General features: G+C 34.7%; 1 protein-coding gene across 3 annotated transcripts; it reads right to left on the reverse strand.

The window, feature by feature from the left end:
• Nucleotides 1-1,752: 1,752 nt before the first annotated feature.
• On the reverse strand, nucleotides 1,753-17,473 carry zgc:163098 (uncharacterized protein LOC100037380 homolog). Of its 3 annotated transcripts, none has more exons than XM_051110427.1 (24): nucleotides 17,384-17,473; nucleotides 16,472-16,558; nucleotides 15,774-15,885; nucleotides 15,234-15,343; nucleotides 14,980-15,047; nucleotides 14,119-14,213; nucleotides 13,969-14,033; nucleotides 13,617-13,782; nucleotides 12,289-12,494; nucleotides 9,911-9,954; nucleotides 9,231-9,335; nucleotides 8,318-8,384; nucleotides 8,033-8,199; nucleotides 7,720-7,882; nucleotides 7,515-7,594; nucleotides 6,465-6,552; nucleotides 6,226-6,354; nucleotides 5,943-6,138; nucleotides 5,695-5,772; nucleotides 5,119-5,152; nucleotides 3,229-3,373; nucleotides 2,998-3,108; nucleotides 2,553-2,743; nucleotides 1,753-2,372 (listed from the first exon to the last, which is right to left on the reverse strand). In XM_051110427.1, the coding sequence occupies exons 2-24, from the start codon at nucleotides 16,547-16,549 to the stop codon at nucleotides 2,246-2,248; spliced, it is 2,625 nt and encodes an 874-aa protein (XP_050966384.1). In that variant the 5' UTR covers nucleotides 16,550-16,558; nucleotides 17,384-17,473; the 3' UTR covers nucleotides 1,753-2,245. The 3 variants fall into 3 exon arrangements, with proteins under 3 accessions (XP_050966384.1, XP_050966385.1, XP_050966383.1); XM_051110428.1 differs by lacking the exon at nucleotides 17,384-17,473 and adding an exon at nucleotides 17,068-17,352; XM_051110426.1 differs by lacking the exon at nucleotides 17,384-17,473 and adding an exon at nucleotides 16,821-17,021.
• Nucleotides 17,474-19,524: the final 2,051 nt, after the last annotated feature.

The following is a 19,524-nucleotide window of genomic DNA, read 5'->3' on the forward strand; positions in this document are numbered from 1 at the left end:
TTCACTCAAGAAAAAGGTGTTGCAGCCAATCTGTCAAAAGGACAGGTTGTGGTATGTCACTTTATGATGTAATAGTGTGACTAAACACGCCTCCACAGAAGAAGATCAAGGCCTGCTTCTGTATTACCGCCTGTTTAGCCCCGCCCACCGATTCATGCATGTAGTGTAAATAATGAGAGAAGCAAACAACCAAACCATACAGATGAGTCTGAAGACAACAAGTCGTGGTGCACCCTGGTGAAAAAAACAGCATATGCTGGTAGCTATGTTTTGAGCTATGTTTTTGGTCATGTTGCTGGTCCAGGACCAGCATAAACCAGCAAAGGACCAGCTTAAACCAGCACCAAAACATACCTAACCAGCATCCCAGCATCAAAACATACCTACCAGCATATGCTGTTTTTTTCACCAGGGCAGTACAAAGTTACGGAAAAACAGTCTTTGCATTGCCTTCCTTCTGATCCTAACATTAGGAAAGAGTGTATGAACTTTATTTTTAATGAAGAGCCAGACAACTTCAGTAAAAACTTGTTCCTTTGTTTAGTAACTTTATTTTACATCGGACTCGACACACAAATTGTGTTCAATTTTCAGAAAGTTTGAAAAAGACCAGTGCCGATTATATTGGACCCAACAGTATTGTCGCACCACACAACACTGACAGCTTGTGTTAAAATATATTTAATTGCCCAATATCAAAGTAATTTTGGTCTGACCTAACATTGGAAAACAGCAATGTTACATACCCTGTAATTTTTGCTAAATTTCTTAAAAAATTGCATTCATAAGCAAAAGTTTTCATATGATATCCCGTCTTTCGCCTCATTAAAACTGAATTAGAATAACTAGTTAAATTCCCATGCTTTATATATATATATTGTTTATATATATATAAACAAGACACCCTGAGATTATGAAATATTATAAAAGATTTAAAGCAAATCTCAAAAATGATCTTTCCTTGTAAATCCATGTCTGTTTTAGTATATATACCTATATATACATTTGCATTGTATTTCCCTAAAGTTGTTTATTGTACATTTTTAAGTATTTAAATCTAATTTAATATTTGCATATTATGGTTTTTTTTCCTCTTTATTGTCATTATTCAGATCTGATTTTTTTTTGGTATTAACTTGTAACTCTTCTTGAAATTGTTGTGAAATTTATTAAGATATTAGAGGGTGGTTTTCAAATAAGTTAAAGGGATAGTTCATCCAAAAATGACAGTTTTGTCATTATTACTCACCCTCATGTTGTTCCAAACCCATAAGACCTTCATTCATCTTCAGAACACAAATTAAGATATTTTTGACGAAATCCAAGATCTTTCTGACCCTGCATAGACAGCAAGGGTCATTCCACAGTTGAGATCCAGAAAGGTACCAAGAACGTCGATAAAATAGTCCATGTAACATCAGTGGTTCAACCGTAATTTTATGAAGCTACAAGAATCATTGCATGTGCAAAAAAATCCAAAATAGTTTTATTCATCAATCTTTCTCCTACATGGACTATTTTAACAATGTTCTATGCAGGGTCAGAAAGCTCTTAGATTTCATAAAAAAATATCTTTAATTTGTGTTCTGAAGATGAACAAAGGTCTTATGGGTTTGGAGCCACGTGAGGGTGAGTAATTAATGACAGAATTTTCAGTCTTTTACAATCAGTTTTCTTTCAAGTCAAAAACTTTCATGGCAGAGCAATAGTCCAAACAAGATCTTACAAAAAAAGTAGTTCTAGCAGCTTTATTCTGAGCTTCCTGTGAACACCATTCATAGAAACCACTATAAAGCATTCAAATATATTCAACAATGTTTTCCAACTGCTTTATAAAAACCTCAAACTGCTTATACAATATTCACAAGACACGTTTTTCCTTCCACAATTGTTTTTATTGTAAAGTTTGGAGGCGGAGGGGTCAATCTTGCAGCATTTTTTTTAAACACCGGATTTAAAACAAGAGGAAAACACAAATAAAAGAGTTTACAAAACAAAAAGAAGATCTGTACAAGTTCACACTTCATCTTAGAAAAACTCAGCCAAGCCCAGGGTTGTGATTGCAGCAGCCACACTGAGGACTCCTCTGGAAACAAATGAACAGCTATAAATCAGCCAGTCCGTAATCAAAGAACTGTGGAATAGAAACATGTTGATGTGCATGACAAAAGCAGTCCATCCATAGGCTCCATCAGGCTGTCTTACGAGATGACTGCAAAGGACAATGGATTCAAAGGGTCAGAGTTCAGTGTTTGCTCTTCTTGGTCTTTTTGTGCGAGCGATGTGGTGATCGGGACGATGACCTCCAGGATTTGTGCTGTGGTGAAGGCGACCGAGAGCGTTTTGACTTGCGCGGTGATCGGGATCTTGTTCTTCATGAAAGACAAAGAGTGATAGAGGATAAATTGAGTGGTAAATGCTGGGTAAATCCACATACACGACATAAGTGACAAGCAAGTAAATTATAGTTGTGAATGACTGCTTTAAAAAAAAAGAATGGGACTGCTAATTATAGTAATTAAAAAAACAAAAGTGTGTGTGTGTGTGCATACCTCTCTCTCCTCTCGTCTTTGTCTCGACTCCTTCCTCTGCTCCTTTCTCTGTCCTCACTCTTTCTACTTTTTTCTTTATCCCTTGTTTTACTCCTGTCCTCCCCTTTATCTCTTCGCTCGTCTTTTTTGGACCGGTCTTTCTGTTTTTGTGAATATTTGTCTCTCTTTTCCTGGTCGTCCTTGTCAAACTCCTAAAGGAGAAGCATCAAAACAAAAAGGACAGAAATAAGTGTTTGATTTACCAGAAGTCAACAGTGTCTATGGAGTGTCAAAGTGCTTGGATTTCTTAAAAAATATCTTAATTTGAGTTCCGAAGATGAACGAAGGTCTTACAGCTTTGGAACGACATGAGGGTAAGTAACGACGGAACTTTTATTTTTGGGTGAACTATCCCATTAAAACCTTTATTATGCAGCTGATTATATTTGAGAGTTTGTGTGTGTACCTTTTGTAGCAGTCTGTTTCTGTAGTGTTGAACCTGCTGTTGCAGAGTCATACTGGACTTCCTCTGTCTTTTACCCGACTCCAGCTCGTCCTGAAAATTCATCACCTTCACCTGCAATATGCATAACTAGATTTTTATAGTGCCTGGCAACACAGTTAGTTTCAGAGCTATGTCTGTCTAAGAGTGTGTGGGAAGGGGAGCCAGACGTGAAATACAGAGCGAGTGACTAACCTCCAGTTCTCGGAGGCGTGTCCTTTTGCTTTCAGACAGTTCAAAGTTTCTCAGAGAACTCTTAAACTCCGCCCCCTCATACCTGCTGGGGCTGTCAGCTTCATCACTGCTCATATCAGAGTCACCATCGTTTTCCTTCAGGCCACTGCATGACAAAGACAGGGAAGGAAACAATGAGGGAACCAAAACTAAAAAGAGTGGTGCATTTTCTGTTTTATTCTATTCTATTTATATACACTGCTGTTTAAAAGTTTGGGATCAGTAAGATTTTTTTTTGTTTGTTTGTTTTTTAAAAAAACTCTTATGCTCATCGAGGCTGCATTTATTTGGTCAAAAATGCAGAAAAAACAGCAATATTGTGAAATATTATTACAATTTAAAATAATGGAATGTGTATTTACACTAAGTTCAAATAGCCCGCCTTGTTGGCAGAGGCTATTTACACTAACTCCGCCCACCAACATATGATTGAGGTAGTCAACACTACAAAAGACGCTTGACAAACATCAGTTCCAGTGTTGCAGATGGTAAGGCGCATGCTTTTTGACACGATCAAGCCCACATTTTCCCTAAATTTTTTTCTCCCTTTTCAAATCTCGTATCACATCTAAAAGGCATTTATTTTCAATTAAAAAAAAATAATAAAAAGTTTAAGGTAGGTGTAGGAAGGGCTTTATTGTCCCACTAAGGTGGCATCCAATTAAAATATACAGTTATATAATGTACTACAATACTGAGGTGCAGATATATAAATAGCAGAAAATTTTTGCTATTTTAACAGTGTAAATACAATCTATAGCCATTTGCACATAGTGTAAATAGCATATTGCTAAAAATACTGCTATTTTCATTAATATAAGTAGAATCCATTGCTATTTGCAATTAATATAAATAGCATCCATCCATCTAATTGCTATTTACACCTAGTGTAAAAAGCATCTATCACTATTTACACTTAGTGCAAATAGCTGCTGCTAATGGTTTTCTATTTTTTATGTAATGTATTCACGTGATGCAAAGCTGAATTTGCAGCATTACTCAAGTCTTCAGTGTCACATGATCCTTCAAAAATCATTCTAATATGCTAATTTATTATTATTATTATTATTATTGTTATTATTATTATTATTATTATCATCATCATCAATGTTGGAAACCCTTGTGCTGCTTAATATTTTTTGGAACATGTGATACTTATTTCAGGATTCTTTGTTTAATAAAATATTAAAAAGAACAGCATTTATTCAAAATAAAAATCTTTTCTAACAATACACTATCACTTTTTAGCAATTTAACACATCCTTGCTGAATTGATGTATTCATTTCTTTTAAAGAAGAAAGAATAAAAATGTAATTTTTTTTTTATGGGGTTTATATTGTTACAAAAGATTTCTATTTTTAATAAATGCTGTTCTTTTTAACTTTTTATTCATCAGAAAAATGTATCAAAACTTCCAAAAAAATATTAAGCAGCACAACTGTATCCAACATTGATAAATCAGCATATTAGAATGATTTCTGAAGAATCATTTGACACCAAAGACTGGAGTAAAAATGATGAAAATTCAGCTTTTCATCACAGGAATAAATTCTATTTTAAAGTATATAAAAAAAGAAAACCACAATTTTAAATTGCAATAATATTTCACAATATTACCGTTTTTTTTTTTTCTGTATTTTGAACCAAATAAACACAGCCTTGATGAGAAGAAAAGACTGTTTAGAACAGAATGTTTAGTGAATAGTCCCCATAAAGAAAGCAGTAAAAGAAAGCATGTGACTTGATGAAGCTGTTGAAATGCTCCAATCAAGTATCACGTGATAAAACTGAATGATTCACTCATTGTAGAGAACAATGAATAAAATGAACAACATCCAGCAGGGTCTTACCTTGAATTTACTTCGGTGTCTGAGTCATTCTTGGCTGAAATGATAAGAACAGTTTACAGTTTTAAAGTTTAAAAGGATGCAGCAGTTGAAAGAAACATACATATATAACCCTGGACCACAAAACTAGTCATAAGGATTTATACATCATTATACATTATCTGAAAGCTAAATACAAAGCATTCCATTGATGTATGGTTTGTTAGAATAAGACAATATTTGGCCGAGATACAACTATTTAAAAATATTGAGAAAATCGCCTTTAAAGTTGTCCAAACAAAGTTCTTAGCAATGCATTACTAATCAAAAATTTGATATATGCAAAAAGTTTTGATATATTTTGATATATTCATGGTAGGAAATTTACAAAATATCTTCATGGAACATGATCTTTACTTCATATTCTAATGATTTTGGCATAAAAGAAAAATTGACCCATAACAACGTATTTTTGGCTATTGCTACCAATATACCTGTGCAACTTATGACTGCTTTTGTGGTCCAGGGTCATATATGTATATAATATATGGGATAGTCTGGGAAAAGCAGTCAATAAAATGAGTGGAAAAGGGATTGTACCTGAGGATTCTGAATCCTCCACCTTCTCCCATTTAGACAGTGCAACAGTGGGTAAAGTCTTATCTGCGCCCTCATCAACTAGATGATCAACACAAAAACAAGCACAAAGTATAAACATTTGTAACTTAAATAAAATCTATATTGTGTGTGTTTGAACACTTTCACTGTGTTCAGATTAGGAAATAGGCTACAAATAGCATTAACATTATAATAAAAACTTAACAAGATAAACAAACCCTTCTACCTACATGGCACACCATCAATATCGTCTATAGAGTTTCCTAGGGGAACACCGTCGATGTCGTCAACCGGTACACCATCTATAGAGGATGGATCCCAGTTCAAAGGTGACCCATCAAGGTCATCAAGGGGTGTACCATCAATTTCACCTCTCTCTAGAGAAATACCATCCAATGGTACCCCATCCAGATCAGGAGACTTGGGCTAGAGAATAGGTAGGGAAATGAATATTACACATAGTACACTATACAGATCAGATATAGTTTTTTTTAGCTGTTGACCACAGGTCACCTCTGGTCTCTCAATGACTTCCTCTCCAGGTTTGATAAGCCCCAGGAATATATTCTGCAGTTGGATCAGGAAGGAGTCTGGATAAACTGCCCAGTCTTCCCACGCGCGAAAACATCCCATAACTCTTTGCTGCAGATCGAGAGAGATGAAAGAGAGAAATGTAGAGGGGGAGTGGGATCACAGATCTCAGCAGGGGAGGAGCTGGAGACAGATGACGTGCTAGAACAGACTGTTCTCACCTTAAACTGCTCTGCCTGGAGTCGGGCCTGGATGTTCCGATACGCTTCACTGATGTCTCCGAATATCTGCGGCAGCTTTGTCTCAAAACTATTACACAGCAGGACAAAAAGAAACTTTCAGAGCTTTCGTTTGTGTTTGTGCATCTCAATTATTAGACCATCTAATCTCAAATTATTTGAACTTTATTCTCGGATCACTACAACTTTTTTCTCGTAATTTTGACCTTGTTCTCAAAATATTTAGACTTTATTCTCAAAATGCTTCGACTTCATTCTCGTAATTTTTACTTTTTTCCTCAAAATATTTCGCCTACAACTTTATTCTCGTAATTTCGACTTTATTCTCAAAATATTTTAACTTTATTCTCGTATTGTGATGATTTTACTCTTGCAATTTTGACTTTATTCTCAAAACATTTCAACTTTATTCTTGTATTGCTATGAATTCATTCTCGTAATTTTGACTTTTTTCCTCAAAATATTTCTCCTACGACTTTATTCCCGTAATTTCGACTTTATTCTCAAAATATTTCAACTTTATTCTCACATTGCTGACTATTCTTGCAATTTTGACTTTATTCTCAAAATATTTAAACTATATTTTCGTATTGCTACGACTTCATTCTCATAATTTAGATTTTTTTCCTCAAAATATTTTGTCTACGACTTTATTCTCATAATTTTAACTTTATTCTCAAAATATTTCAACTTTTTTCTCATAATTTTGACCTTAATTTGACTTTATTCTCTTATTGCTACTACTTTACTCTCGTAATTTTGACTTTATTCTCAAAATATTTCGACTTTATTCTTGTATCGCTACAACTTTATTCTCAAAATCTTAGATTTTTATTTATTTTTTTAACATGCCACTAAAACAGTGTCGTAGCACACCGCTATTTCCATGTAATTTTTTTCAGAATACATATATTGTCATGTCAATGCTACAGGTTTGAAACAAATTACTTGAAAACAATTTCAAAGACACTGCAAAAAGCATAAACGCAATCAAGAAAACCATTAAATACAAATTTTGCACAAGTGACTTACAATTTGCGGTAATAAGATGCATTGGCAACCTTGGCACAGGAGTTGTAGAGGATGTCTGATATCAGGTAAAGTCTGGCAATCTGCAAAATACACAAGACATCAAAAAAAAAAGGTTCAAAAGTGTGAAGAAAGACTACGCTTCAAACTCCAGCTGTGATTTGTGAACTCCAACTGTGTCTTTGTACTACTGTAATCGTGTTTGTACCTTCTTCTGCAGCGGTGTGTGTGCTATAGACAGAGATTCAGTGATACAAGAGACGACTTCCTCGGCAGCCTCCGCTCTCTCCAGGCAAAATAGCATTGCATCACCAATCTCATCCCTGCGAGGATTCAGCCCTCTCAGCAAGGCCTCCAACCTCTCTCTGTGCCTAAGACACAACAAACACATTCAATATGCACATACATTACAGAACCAAATGTATGTGGGCACCCAAACATCACAGGCCTATGTGCGTTTTATTTCAAAGAAACACACGGCCTACAACATCTATTTTTGTCGGAGAGGAACACATGTTTACTCTGCCTTCAGGTGCCCTTTCTTTGGCTCCTCCTCTTGAGAAGGGAAGGAGCTCTCTTCTGGTTCCTCATCACCATGGAGATATGGGTTAAGGAGAGGTGGCTTCCATAAAGACCCGCCTCGAAACATTCTGAATGGTGATGTTCTCCATTTATTTGGGTTCTCTCCCTGAAAGAAGGACACAGGCACAGATAAATGTTTAACAGCTTTCACATAAATGAAAATTATATAATTTATTTTTGAGAGTAAGACTGTGTCTAGCCATGAAAGGTAATGACTTATTTACCTGTAGAATGGAGTAGAGTTTCCATCTGTAGTACACATGTTCCTGACTCTTATTATCAAACAAAAACCTGCAACATTAACCAGATATTCAATACACGTATGGCACGCAGAAGTCTTAAGAAAACATTTTAATCAAATATTTACTTCCCTTCATGTTCTAAACCTGAATAATTCTCTTTCTTCCATGAAACACAAAAAGAGGCATTTAACAGGATGCTGAATTGGTGGGTGACTACACCAGGTTTGACGTCAATGGTGCCAAACGTCACTGGTTAAAGATTTGCAATATATGAAATAAGTGCAGTAAACATTTCTGAGCCTTAATATCATGTGGCTTCGGAAGACTTGAATATAGCCCTTTTCACTCAGTAATTTCATTCAGTAATACCAGTAAATTGCCGTAAAATAACCAGAACAACTTTACCAGTAAATACAAAAATGCACTGTCTTTTTACCGGTAAAGCACCATTCACACATCAGTTTCAAAATACCGGTAAATTCTGTGATATCATTAACCCGAAATCCACCCTTTATCTTAGAGTGAATGATTAATTTGAGCATATTTTATTTTTAAAATTAGTTTTGAGCTCAACATTTTTAATCAGAAGTCACAATGTAACAAGTAGCAACAGATCTTTTCTTTCATACTGTTAAGAACAGTATTATGTTAGAACTTTGCTTTTGTTCCATATTGTACAACACCGCACCATTTAGTTTTTTCACAGAAGCTTGACTAACAACACTGTGATAAAAATCATAAGGTCAAATAAAAATTAAAAGAACAGCGAGCATGAATTATTTACAATATAAACAATAACATGCATTTCGAATTTCATGAATTTTACGTTGAGCAAGCCATCTATAAATTTTAATGCTTCAAATATTCTGTAACAAGCACAAAACACCTCACATACCTGAAGTCAGGGTTGTTCTTTTCCCGGCTCATGATGATGGCCTCAAACATGGGTCCCTCTCTCACCACAAACTCAATCATTCTGTGTATCAAGCCCAGCAGGTTCCTATCAGCCACAAAAGAGATGGATGAGAGAATGAACAAGGGCACTCTTTTATTTTCTCCATCTTTCTCCATCACTCCATATAGTCCTTACAGCCTTACCATGTCAGTTCTATCTTTTTCTTCTTTCATTTTCACTGTCTGGCAGTTTGAAACTTGTATTTTGCTCTGAATTTTCTGTCCACTCCAAATAAGATTGCTTTCTGATGTTACCATGGCCCTATGAGACCGTTAAGGGAGTGTGTTTTAGTACAATGTTAGTTCAGAAAAAGGCCACTGTGTGGTGTTCTACACGTTTTCACAGTAGCAATTATTGGGTATGAAATGATTTCTATTATTTAAAACGCATTTGTATTAACAGACTAGAGTAGCTGCTAAAGATGGGTAACCTCTAGGCATGTGCATGTATCTGGGAGCGTATGAGTGATCTTCTTGGTTACGATCTAAGATCAATGATGTCTTACAGTATGTTTCTAGTGAACTAAGCACTGTGCTTTAGGCGTCAGACTACAGGTGATTGTGTTTGTGCGTGTGTTTCAGTGGCAATGGTGCTTTAATAAATGGACAGAGAATGTGTACCTTTCTGGGGGGATTACCACTGTCACTACGGCCTCGGACAGAGTCTGTTCATGACGTCAAACCAAATGATGAAGATACAAAAATACAGTGAGTTTATATTTAAACAAACTGCAGAATATTCATGATTAATATCAGCAGCAGCAGCTAAACCTCTGGAAACATGCTCCGCAAACAGACGAGTTCATCTTACCGCTGCCTCTTGCTCTGTCTGAGGAACATTCTGTGTATTCATCAGACACTTTACTTTCTCCAACCTCTCCGGTTTCACTAAAGTCATTTTTATTCCAGCTTAAAGCTTATGAATCTAACATGAAAGTCCTCACAAAGATACAACTCCCACACTATCTGTAATGTAAAAATACTCTCTAATGTATAGTTTTAGTAACAACTTTGTATTATATCCAAAAGAACTTTAGTAAATCGAATATTGTTCCCCATGTCAAACAGATTTCAAGCTCTGTCATCATTGATGATTTTATTTAAGACTAGGAGGATCTGGATTTGACGTGTTTGCGGACTAACCTTTGACATACCAATCAAAAAGTGATATGAGGAGACCAGCCAATTAGTCTTAATAGAATCTGAAAGTCTAAGAAGCCAAACAGGTTGGTAGAAATGAAACGTCTCATTACACAGGATGTCCCCCAGTGTATTAAACATTACTGAATTTAAAACCAAGGTCACTGCAGTGTTTCTGTACAATTACCTCGTTTAATTTGCTTGTGATTCTTTGTCTAGTAAAAGATACACATATAGGCAGTGTTGGGAGTAACTAGTTACGTAATTTAATTATAAAATAAATATGTAATTAAATTACAGTTACTTATGAAAATGTTAATGACTGCAAGGTGTGGGGGGGGGGTACATCTGAATATTTGAACACATACAGATTTGGTTGATTTCTTTTCAAAATTGCATTGACTTCTCTAAAATTTAAGACACCAATGTTTCAGGAATTTTGTGTACATTCTTTGGGTGTGTGTATGCTTTATTTTTTTTTTAAAGATTAACTGTTTTTTTCCAAGGCATTGTTAGATGCCAGTGTTTCCTGTCATAGCTACACAAAGATTAGATTTCAAAAACAGTATCATAGGTAATAAACAACATCTTGCTTTGATTTTAAATCAGTATTTAACAAGTTCAAAGTAACAAGAGGTGCCAAAGTTTAATTCTGTGGTGGCTGTGCATTAAAATGACATTTTTATAGCGATGAAGGATTTTGAAAGTATGACAGTAATCTGTGTTGAGTACTGCTGTAAGGTTAACCCTGCCTGCATTTAAATGCTTGAAAATGATAAACGGTTTAGAAAATTAAAAAAAAAAAAAAAAAAAAAAAAATTAGAAAGTTAAATTTAGAAAAGTAATCAAATGTAATCAGTTATATTACTTTAACAAAGTAATTGAAATAGTTACACTTCTTATCACATTTTAAATAGGGCAACTTGTAATTTGTAACCTATTACATTTCCGAAGTAACCCTCCCAACACTGCATATAGGTTCAATCAATTTACTTTAAAGTGTTCCTACAACAATGTGAATTCACACTGAGTTGATTTTGAACTTTTCTCTAACAATGAAACATTAAATTAATTTCTCTGACAGTGCAGCTAAAGTATGACTCCAAAACATTTCTCTACATTTAATATACCCTATTGTTCAAAAGTTTTGGGTCAGTTCATTTCATTATTTAAAAAGAATCTGACTATTTTGTTCAGCAAGGAAGCATCAAATTGATAAAAAATGGCAGTAAAGACATTTATAATATTACAAAGATTTCTATTTTAAATAAATTTGTTCCTTTGAACTTTCTATTTATTGAATTGTGAAAAATTAGAATTTGTTTCCGCAAATATATTAAGAAGAAACACATTGCTTTCAATTAGCTACCAAGTAATAATAATAAGATGAAATGCTTCTTATCGTGCAATCACAAGAAATAAATGTCATTTTTAATTGTTATTATGTTTTAATAAAAATATTTTACTGTATTTTTGATCAAATAAATGCAGCCTTGATGAACATAAGAGACTTTCCTCAAAAACATTTAAAAATCTTACCAACCCCAAACTTTTGATGTGTGAAGAAAAATAATATATTTTATTTAAAAATAAAAAGCTTTGATTCCATTCAGATTCCAAAATTTGTCTCTTCATTTAATCTTAATTCAATGATTTTAGGCATCAACCTAAAACCATCAAGCAGTAATCTTCATTCGTGACATTTTTCTACTTTTTTATTTACTGATAAAAACTAAACTTCTGTTTCCTCAGTAATGCTTCATGCTCTCAGAATATCTTGCCAGCAGATAAAATTGTACAAATACCTTGACTTCGGCATACCACACTCTACTATACCACTAGACAGTGCATGTGATTACCTTGTAAAAGTCTTCCTGTGAGCGGCTGCGTGGTTTGGTGAAGTCATTTCTGAAGCGGTCTCTGGGTTGGGCGTTGAACGGCAGTCCAGAGGGTGGAGGGGGGGCAGTGGTCTTCAGCACCCCGATGGGGGTGTACAGAGGTTGCGGGGGAATACGTACTGCCTTCCCCCAACCTAGCTTCATTTCGAAACCCATTATTGTTTTACCTGCAAAACACAAACACCAGAGCTCAAATGTCAAAACCGTCCAACTAACTGTATTTTTTAGAGGTCGACCGATGTATCGGTTTTGCCGATTCATCAGCACCGATAGTTGATTGGCGGAACTATTGGTTATTGGCAAAAATCCATTCCAATAGTTTTTTCCGGGTTGGGTCCGTTGATGGTCCGTTGAAGGTTGTCATTATACAGCAAAGTCCCTATAGTCTTTGAAATCACTGACAGCACATGCCGTTTGTTTAGACACGTGACACTGTGCGCTGCACAGTGCGGGACACTTCAAAGGCGGATTTAAAACATCGACAACGAAACGGTGTATACAATATACTGTAGTGCATGTTTTTATGTCATTACTAAGCATGAATTTGTTGAGTAGATGCTGCATTAGTGGAGACAGCAGTATACTTTTGCCCGTTTGGTGATCAAATAAAGTCTTGTAGACCGCCGCTTGAATTGAATGCAATGCGTCCAGTGTGTGAGATACCGGATAGCTGTGAGTTCTTCTAGACGTGGCACTGCACTTTTGCCTGTTGTGTGACTAACATATTTTTATATTTTGATTAGATAACCACATGTTCTAGAATAGAAGTAGTTAAATTGTGAAAGTACACAATATCCATATGTATGCAATTTCAATACTGTGGCCTTTGTGTAGATATTTAAAGATGGCCATCTTTAGCTTGATTGTTGCTGTAATGGTAGCACTTTACAATATGTGCAAAAGTCCATTTATAATATTAAGATTGGTAAAAGCTGTAGAATAGAAGCATGGTTCCCTGTTAGAGTGTGTTAATTTCAGCATTTACTGATATATTTAAAAAAATTTAGTTGCTTTTGTTAAAATTAATCAACAATTAATTAACTGTAATGATCAATATATAATTAATATTAATATTTTTATTCATTTACAAAGTATGGTTCAGTAGGCTACTTTTTTTTTTTTTTTTAAATAGTAAAACACTATTTATTTTCCGTTCAGTATCCATTTTAAAAACTATCGGTCGATTAATCCATATCGGCCAGAGTAGTCCAACCTAGTTATTGGTATCGGTAAAATCCAATATTGGTCGACCTCTAGTATTTTTGACAGACGTCAGTGTAGTTTTTCACCATCCAGTGCAGCCAAAGCACGCTCTGCATCCTTCCGTGTCATGAAAGCAACAAAACCGCGGTTGGTGACTCTTGTTCTCTCTTCTTCAGTTCGAGGCCACATGATCTTCACACTGGCCAGAGGACCGTACTTCCCAAACTCCTTACAGAGCATCTCTTCTGTCATCTAACAAAACAGACAAAGCTTAATTCTAAGCATACGGTGTAACACACCTGGTGTAATTACAAGAGCACCATATGGTCACTGTTATGCAGTCTGTTAAAGCAAAACTATGTCACTTTTTGTGCTGGCCAAATTTTTTAATTAATTATTTGGCAATCTGCAGGTGAAAATACTGTGGCCTCTTCTCACCTTGGGGTTGATGCAGCCGATGTACAGGTTTGTTGTGTTTGGCACTGCAGGATCATCATCAAATACTACCAAAACAACACGTAATAAGATTTGTTAGGCTTCCACTTGGTTTCTAGAGTGAAATGTGTGGTGTGAGTTTATCAGACTTACTTGATCGTCGTGTCAGAGGTAAATCCACATCTGGGTATACACCTCCAGAGTCACCTTTCTTCCTTTTGTATCGCTCCTCTCTCTCTTCCTGTATTCTGAATGACAGATTGAGTAAAGACAGAACACTTTTTAGCGACTCTTTTCTAACACTTGTTAAAAGAAGTTCACTCCCAGGACCAAGATTTACAGATAATTTACTCACCCCCCTTGTCATCCAAGATGTTGTCTTCCTTTCTTTAGTCGTAAAGAAATTGTTTTTCGAGGAAAACATTTCAGGATTTCTCTTCATATAGTGGTTTCAATGGTGCCTGCTATTTTAAGGTGATTTTAGGGTGATTTTGAAGTTGGAGAAGAAAATGATATGGGAGTTTTTCAATCTACCCTAACTGTCTTGAACTGGAATACACAGAGTTTACACAGAGCTAGACAAGACGAGCATTTGAGGTTAAAAAAATATATAAAACATACTTTTTTTAGAAAAAAAACCAAAAACGATCGTTTCGCTAGATAAGACCCTTCTTCCTCGGCTGGGATCATTTAGAGCCCTTTGAAGCTGCATTTAAACTGAATTTTGGAAGTTCAAACTCAGTGGCACCATAAAAGTCCTGAAATGTTTTCCTCAGAAAACACAATTTCTTTACAACTGAAGAAAGAAAGACATGAACAACTTGGATGGTAAGGAGGGGAGTATATTACCTGTACATTTTTGTTCTGGAAACGAACTTTTCCTTTAAAGTCACAATGAAACTGAGGGCAGATCTTTTTTTTCTGATTGCCAAACATATACATGTGATGAATCACATTAAATCAACAACCTGCATTAAGAAAATAGATTAAGTGAATTTTGAGAGAAACACTGACTGTTTTAATTCCTCTTTAAAAAGCTCCAGATTACTCTTCTTCTTCTCTTCCACTTTCTTTTTAACAGCCTAGAATAGAAAAACAACAATATCGTTTAACTAATTATTGTATTTTGTGTTTCAACTTTCCAAACTGATTTATGCTGTCATTTTTAAATATTAGGGTCATCTTCTCATCACATTCCTTGTGACCCAGTCTTACCTTTTCAAAGGATATTAAGCTCATCTTACTACAGAAGACAGAAGGTCACTTACAGTTTTTTTAACTTCTGCAGGTTGAACAGGTGAAGCATTCTGAGGTGGAGAAGTGAATTTAGAGGCGGGTCTGTAAAGTTTGCTCTTCTTCACCTCGGCGGCTTCTTCCTCTGGAAAATGAACAACAATAAAAGCATACAATGATAGCTCGCTCCTTTCTTAATTTTAACAGCTTATATTTATAGTTTTAGTAGCCCACTATTCAAATTCTAAACTTTTTTTTATTGCAAGCAACACATAAGCATTACAATACAGAAAGTCAGCTTGTGCAGTTCAGCAAATTAGATCACAGAGATCTAGAGAGACACATGCTTAAACACCCAATTCACAGAGAACATTGTTATATAACGTTTTTTTTTCTTTCTATAATTTAATTAAAGCTGAAATAAAATATTAATATTAGATAGAATTGGCAAAGGCAATAACAAAATGACTAAAACTGAATTTTAAACTGAATGTAAAAGCCTTATTCAAAATATTACTATAATTGCATATAAATAACACAAAGTAAACTTGTATAAGAAAAGCACAAAAACTCACCTTTAGTTGCATTTACAATGCCTCCCCGTACAAACGTCTTCACTCCACTTTTTTCATTAGTGTCAAAAGAAGCTATAAATTCCTCAAAGACTTCAGCAGCTTTCTCCTCCTCCTGTGAACAGTGAGACAAAGAAATGTTTTACAAGTCAGTAACAAAAAAAATAACCTTAGGTAGATTTTGGAATAAAGATATCTTATTTTTCCACCTTAAACATATTATTAGTAATAGTTGTTGTTGTTTTTTTTTTTTTTTTAATTTGTGTTGATCTATTTTTGGGGGGTTTATGCTTTTAGCTAAGTGCCACTACTCTAACCTAGGGAGAAAAATAACAAGATACCAAGACAATTAAGAACTCATTCCCACATTCATTCCTTCATTTTGGTTAAACTGTAATCACACTGTACTTATACATTCCCTTGTTTTAATTTAGATCATTTGTGGCCACAAACCATTCATACATTAGTTTTAGATATAAATGAAGTATAAATATAATAAATGAAATATAAATATAATAAAATATAAATATTTTATTAAAATAAAACAACTGAGCAAATTTTATAAAAAATGTGCACAAATTAAGAGGCTGTGGGAAATTATTCTCAATTTGCAGCCACAATATCTATTTTTTCTTCCGTACGTGCGGGGCTCAATCTCAAAGTGTTGAATGTTTACTGACTCACATTTTCCAAAAACTTACCTTTTTCTTAATTTCCTCTTGTTCTCTTTTTGTTAGTGTCCTCTTCACCCCCACAGATTTCCCTTTTTTATCTGCCATGTCAACTTTCTAAAACACAACAGAAATGTACTGTAACTTAGACTGGTGAAGTGCTGTTTATTCAATTACATAACTATATATTGAGGATTGGGGGACTGCATATAACAAATTTAAGAAACATATCTACTCAAAAACCTATAGTTTGGGGCGGGGGGATGGGGGGGGATGGGGGGGTCAAGACCCTGCATACCTAACAAATATCACAAAGTACTTCACTTAATGACAAGACATCTGAGAATAAGAATTTATGAAAACAATCTAATACCAGTACATTTTTGCACTCCATCCGTGTGACCTCTTGATCTGGATTGAGGACAGCAGGATGCAGGACTTTTAAGATGCAAAGCAGATGCTGGATTACAACACCAGCCCTGTTATGACCACATTTTACTGCACAACAAAACAGTGGTCCATATATCCTGTCAACACCTCATTTGTGTAGATTTCACGGCACGACTACATACCATGGTTCTATTTGCTTTTATAAGTTATTACATTATTATTCAATAATCATAAACCTGCAGGTGGTGGTGTCTCCATAAATCAGTCTGCGACTGTCTCTAATCCTAGTAAGCTGTCTACTTAGACAGCGTTCGTGGGCATCACGGGTGCCGACAAACCCCCCAAAAACTGTCTATTTGTGCAGCTCTCCAGGTTAAGACAGACAGCCTGTGTGTGTAAGTTAGCGTACAGGCTAACAGTCCTCCTGGCCTCGTTCAAACCTTAGACAGCCTTCTGCTGTCAACTGCTTTAACGCTGCTGGAGGACGCAATGAAGACATATCTGATGCTGCAACCAGTTGCACATCTGCAAACAATCTATATAGCGACTTACACAGCTCTTGCGTTGCAAAAACGAAACCGTTCGTTTGTTGTTAATCCGCCATTTTGAATTCACTAGAAATGGAAATAGCGGAAAAGTGACGTCGCGCGATAAGCACCAATCAGAGTTCAAAACGCCTCATTCTGCGACTGCAGCGGATGTTCGAGAGTCTCCAGTCGCTTGTCTTCAACACTGCGATTGATTCTGTACGTTTAAGATTGTATATGCCTGGGTAATTGAATAAAGTATTGACACAGAAGATTATATTAGAGTTATACAAATACGCTTGTATTTGATATGACTTGATTATTTATACAATGACAATCAAATTAACAGATATCAAGCAGTGACCTGAGGTTAGTCATTGCTAAGTGATGGATTGATTGTCAGTTTATATGAGGCTGTAGGCCTAATGATCATTTTGATAACATAATTTAAGACAAAACAACTAACGTTAATGTGAGAGAACAGCATAGAATTCATCAGCTGTTAACACTTGCTCATGTTTGTGCTGTTTTCTCACCAAAATGAATAAAAGGGACTAACAACATTTATACAGTTGTAATAATTATAATTTTTTAACTATAAAAAAATCGTTAATTAAATTAAAAAACAAACATCAAGAAAAAAAAAAAAAAATGAAACAAATGAAAAATATGTTGATAAATTGCCAGTTTTTATATTAGAAATTGGTGAATAGCATTTGGAACATGGCATAAAAATGTCTCAATATCCACTCAAGCAGCCAAAGACCCAATTCTCCCAAAAGTGATAGATCACTCAAAAATAAAAAATACTGTCATCATTTACTCACTCACAGAAGACATTTGAAGACATGTTGTCCATACAGTGTAAGTCATTGGCTGAGCTGGGTAGATTACTTACAGATTGTAATCCGTTACTGATTCCAAATTAAATTTGTAGTTAGTAACGTAATCCATTACATTACACATTTTAGGTAACATAATCAGACTACTTTTAGATTACTTTTGACTTCATTATCTGATTTATCATATTGATTTAAATAGGATAACCTTGTACCACAATAATATAAAAATTTTTGTTATTAACAACACGAAGTGCATTAAACATTATATTACGTCAGGTTTTCCCAAACTGGACTTTGTAAAGGAACTGCAGTATGTTTGTGAGTTTAATAAAAAGCTAATAATTAATTCATAAAATGTTAAATTTAAAGAAATAAATTTAAAAACAATCAAATTAAAACACTTACTAAAAAAATAAATATTGTATTTGTTTACCTGCATGTCATGTGACCATAACCAATGTCAGAGAACCATAAGCATGCAAATGTAATACTTAATTTTTAAAATATTTATTTTAAAAATCTCAGGTTTCAAAGCGCTCGAAACACCACACGCTTGTTACGCCTGATGGTCACAAGAACTTAAGCTAAAACATGCATTAAAACAGCTTTTACTAAGTCACTGCAAAAGTTTTATTTTAAGCATAATACATGAAATACAATAAAAATAAAAAAGAACTTTTAAATAATAAGTATATGTGTTTATTAAGAATATTTGATATATTTATCATATCTGTATTCGCTGAGTTTCTATTCATTTTTGTGAAGCGCTTGTTGAGACGACATCATGTTTGTTTTCATTATTTTCTTTATTTTATACATTAAAGCACCGTTAACGTTTTGTTGATATAAAATTGGACCATTTATAGTTCCGAATGATGTATTACTCTTACCTTTATGAGCAAAAAAGACGGAATATTTTCAATGGTTTCCACTGAAAAAATGCCAGTGATTGCGCTGGCGCCTCCTTGTCCTGCAAAGCGCGCCTCAGCTTCCCCCCTCCGCACAAATGATTGGAGATGCGCCTAATAACACACATTTAAAGGTTTAAAGATTATAACATTGTTTTATACTTTAACTGTTTTAAACCTATTGATTTTATTTTAGGCAAGTCGTGATGATTTGAGAAGGCAAAATTGATCAAACAGACTATGATCAGTCCTCCGCTGGCCGCTTGGTCGTTACTTTAAAAAACAAAAACTTGCATTTAACGAACAAAAAAATGATTTAAACGTTTTTTAAAATTAACTTAATAAAAAAACGAAAAGAAAACTTAATCACGTTGCCATTACATAACCATTTTAATAGCTGAAACAGTAGTATAAGC

Source organism: Labeo rohita, chromosome 5 (assembly GCF_022985175.1).
Source record: "Labeo rohita strain BAU-BD-2019 chromosome 5, IGBB_LRoh.1.0, whole genome shotgun sequence".
In the NCBI taxonomy this organism is placed as follows: domain Eukaryota; kingdom Metazoa; phylum Chordata; class Actinopteri; order Cypriniformes; family Cyprinidae; genus Labeo; species Labeo rohita.

Bases quoted from the DNA above. Each gene is read 5' to 3' on its own strand.
- zgc:163098 (XM_051110426.1), bottom strand. The intron at 15,344-15,773 runs GTGAGTTTTTGT...TTCATTTTCCAG, and splicing joins CATTGTAAATGCAACTAAAG to AGGAAGAAGCCGCCGAGGTG. The intron at 2,744-2,997 runs GTACACACACAA...CTTCTCCTTTAG, and splicing joins GAAACAGACTGCTACAAAAG to GAGTTTGACAAGGACGACCA.